Raw genomic sequence first — 3,502 nt, forward strand, 5'->3', positions numbered from 1 at the left:
TTTTTGTCTTTTAGATATCACAAAAATCAAAATCCATACTGAAATATGGCGCAAAATGAAGCAGAAGATTTCGTTTCCCTCCCACTTTGAAATTTCTAAAGATTAGTCTTTATTTCACATCTGTAACTCTTTTATTTGTTAGAATTTGTTTAATATTTCTTAGTGAGTTGTATAAATCAAAAGAAATACTTAACATTATATATATATATATATATATATATATATATATATATATATATATATGCCAAATCCACATACAATAATGCCGAGGGGGTCCATGCGCGTAAAAGAATCAAATCATACATTAATATTATATGGATATTATAAATATATATATAAATCCACATACAATAATGCCGAGGGGGTCCATGCGCGTAAAAGAATCAAATCATACATTAATATTATATGGATATTATAAATATATATATATATATATATATATATATATATATATATATATATTAAAGTTCCAAAAATATAAAAATAAAATATTTTTGTGACCCTTATCCTCTTTTTGTGCATCTATAAATAGGACACATTCTATACTCATTCCTCACCAATCCATAGAAAATAAACATTCTATTTTATAGCATCTAATTCCATTTTTCAAGCGAAAGGAAACAAAATGGCCGGAATCATTCACAAGATCGAAGAGACACTTGGCATGGGAGGCCACAAGGAAGGAGAGAAACACGATGATCACAAGGCTGGTGTGTGCGAAGTGGAGCACATTAAGCCCGGACACGGGCACGGCGAGCACAAGCCGGAACATGGATACGGAGAGCACAAGCCCGAGCATGGATCTGGTGAGCACAAGGAGGGTTTGGTTGATAAGATCAAGGACAAGATCCATGGCGACGGCGGCCATGACGAGAAGGGCGAGAAGAAGAAAAAGAAAGAGAAGAAGAAGCACGAGCACGGATACGAACACGGTGGTGATAGCAGCAGCAGCGATAGCGATTAGACGAAATCTTCTGCTACACAATTTATATAATAAGGTATCTGTTCATTAGAAAACTTAAATTACATTTGAAATATGAATAATATAATATTTATTTATAATTTATTTGATGTTTGTTTATTTTCTTTGTAGGTTATGGAGTGTGGTCCAGAGGCTTTTTCTACTATATGGTTGCAAATAAATGAAGAGTGATAAAAAAAGCAAAAAAGAAATACAAAAAAAAAAAAACTTGTGTCGCCTTAATATATGTAGATGTATTGAAGGTTTTAACTTTGAGATGAATATGGTATTTGTGATGTATTTGCTTTGGATTTTGTTATGTCAACTTTGGGATTAATTATGATTTTATAGTAATTGTTGATTGATGTTATTATTTTATAGTGGTTTAATCTGAAACATATATAAAATCACGATGAGTAGACCTTTCTTGAGATGAGTCACGGAATGATCAATTATTTTCATATTTACAATAAAAATTAATATATTTGACATTAAAAGTAATATTTTTTCGTGGGTAACCCATATAGAATATATCTTTCATAAAATTGACCCGTGAGATTGTTTTACAGGAGTTTTTGTGAATCACGCTTATTTTACTTAAGCATTTATTAAGTCTATTTGTATATTTTGCTTAGCCGATGTATTAATTGATTAGTTGTCTGGTTAAATCTAACTTTTTTAAGAAAAGATTTTAACAACTAATAAATATTAAAATCAGCTCAATTGTTGCAAAATATTTAAAATAATTCATTCACCCCTTCTAAAATCTTTTCCTATCCCAACAACGACCATATCTGAAGACTGAACATACTTAGGGAACCAATTTACAAATTTTGATACTCACGTAGTGAATGATCAGGTGTAGAATTTGCAAAATGAAATGCACAACATTTATTCTAAATTTTCCCACTATATTGACAAGGATTTCGGCCCAAAAATCCCAAATATGTGCATAAATACTAAATAAAATAGGCAGGTTGAGTGACCATTTTAGCAATCGGGTCAAAAAAAAGCAAGCCTGTTTGTGTTGCGGGACATGTCGGGATAGACAAAACCCGTTATTTATTTAAAAAATATATAAAAATTTTCTAATTTTTTTAATGAAATGTTGTGAATTTTTTTCATCAAGATACTTAATTTTAAGAGAGCCTGAATTTTGGGAATTTGACACTAGGGTTTGATGTAGTTTTAATATTTTACATTTTAATTTTTTATGATTAATTTTCTCGTTTTGTTTTCATATTGCATGGATTTTTTTGTTTTTGTTTTACCCAAAATGTAATCGGTGACATTAAAATATCATATGGTTTGTTTTGATTGTGACATTGAATTCTTGTTATTGTGTAGCTTTACTAATATTTTTGTTTGAAAATTCAATTATTAGCGCTGTTTTCTTATCTTTGCTTGATTATTTATTAATGGCAAAAACTTATCTGAGACGGTCTCACGGGTATTATTTGTGAGACGGATCTCTTATTTGGGTCACCCATAAAAGAGTATTACTTTTTATGCTAAGAGTACTATTTTTTATTGTAAATATGGGTATTGTTGACCCGTCTAACAGATTATGATCCGTGAGACGGTCTCACATGAGACTCACTCTTTATTAATTGGAGGTATCCGTAGGCCCCGTTAGATTGGGGCCGCCAATTTTTTTTCTTTCTTTTATCCTTATAGTAGCTAATAATAAATAAAATATTTGTTAATTTATGAAATAATCTAAATAATCATTACTTTTCTAGATTAGTAGCCCATGTTTTTTTACTTTTAGTAAATTTAAAACTAAAGTAAAGGAGATCCAGATTTAGTTTTAATGATCTCACTTTGTTTTATTTTGTAATAATTCAGGTTCGAGTCCTCACACTCTCGATTTAAAAAAAAAAAAAATTAAAAGATTGGAGTTGGTCACCATTATACACAGTATAAACAGTAATAATTTATTTTTTTTAAAAATAAGATACATATAAACAGTAATGATAACATAGATATGGCGATCTAGTAGAGTTGTAATAATTTGAAAATTAAAAATTACAAAAGCTACAATTGACACAGAAATGATTCTGAAAAATTTATAAAATGCACAGTAATTATAATTAATCAAGTTTTGAAGAACTAAATCTGAATCCCAGACAATAACTCAGACAGACTCTCAAAAATGCCAACGCCTCCTTCAGCAACCGCCGCCATATCTTCCCCTTCTTCTTCTACTTCCTCCTCATCGCTCTCTTCTTCCTCTTCACCTTCTTCGGCGCAGTGTTCATTTTCCTCTTCTTCTCGGTGGTGTTTTCTGCCATGGACGCCGCCCGATATCTTCTTCTTCGTCTTCTTCTTGATTTTGTGCATGAACTCCGTTAAATGGCTGCCGCCATGCTCCTTCTCCTCTTTACGTTCGCCACCGGGGTGTTCTTCCACCTTGTGGTGGCTAAGGTGAAGGGCATCCCCCACTTTGTTCTTTATTTTCGATTTGATCTTCTCACTCACACCGGACATGGTTTGAATATTCTACTTCTTTTTTATTACACTCTCACTGTGATCAATTAT

The 3,502-nt window shown here is 31.4% G+C and overlaps 1 protein-coding gene across 1 annotated transcript; it reads left to right on the forward strand.

The window, feature by feature from the left end:
• Positions 1-537: 537 nt before the first annotated feature.
• On the forward strand, positions 538-1,331 carry LOC140818113 (protein SRC1-like). The gene is made up of 2 exons (XM_073177967.1): positions 538-998; positions 1,094-1,331. The coding sequence occupies exon 1, from the start codon at positions 626-628 to the stop codon at positions 962-964; it is 339 nt and encodes a 112-aa protein (XP_073034068.1). The 5' UTR covers positions 538-625; the 3' UTR covers positions 965-998; positions 1,094-1,331.
• The last annotated feature ends 2,171 nt before the right edge of the window (positions 1,332-3,502 follow it).

The sequence above is a fragment of the Primulina eburnea genome, chromosome 17 (assembly GCF_022965805.1).
Source record: "Primulina eburnea isolate SZY01 chromosome 17, ASM2296580v1, whole genome shotgun sequence".
NCBI lineage: Eukaryota > Viridiplantae > Streptophyta > Magnoliopsida > Lamiales > Gesneriaceae > Primulina > Primulina eburnea.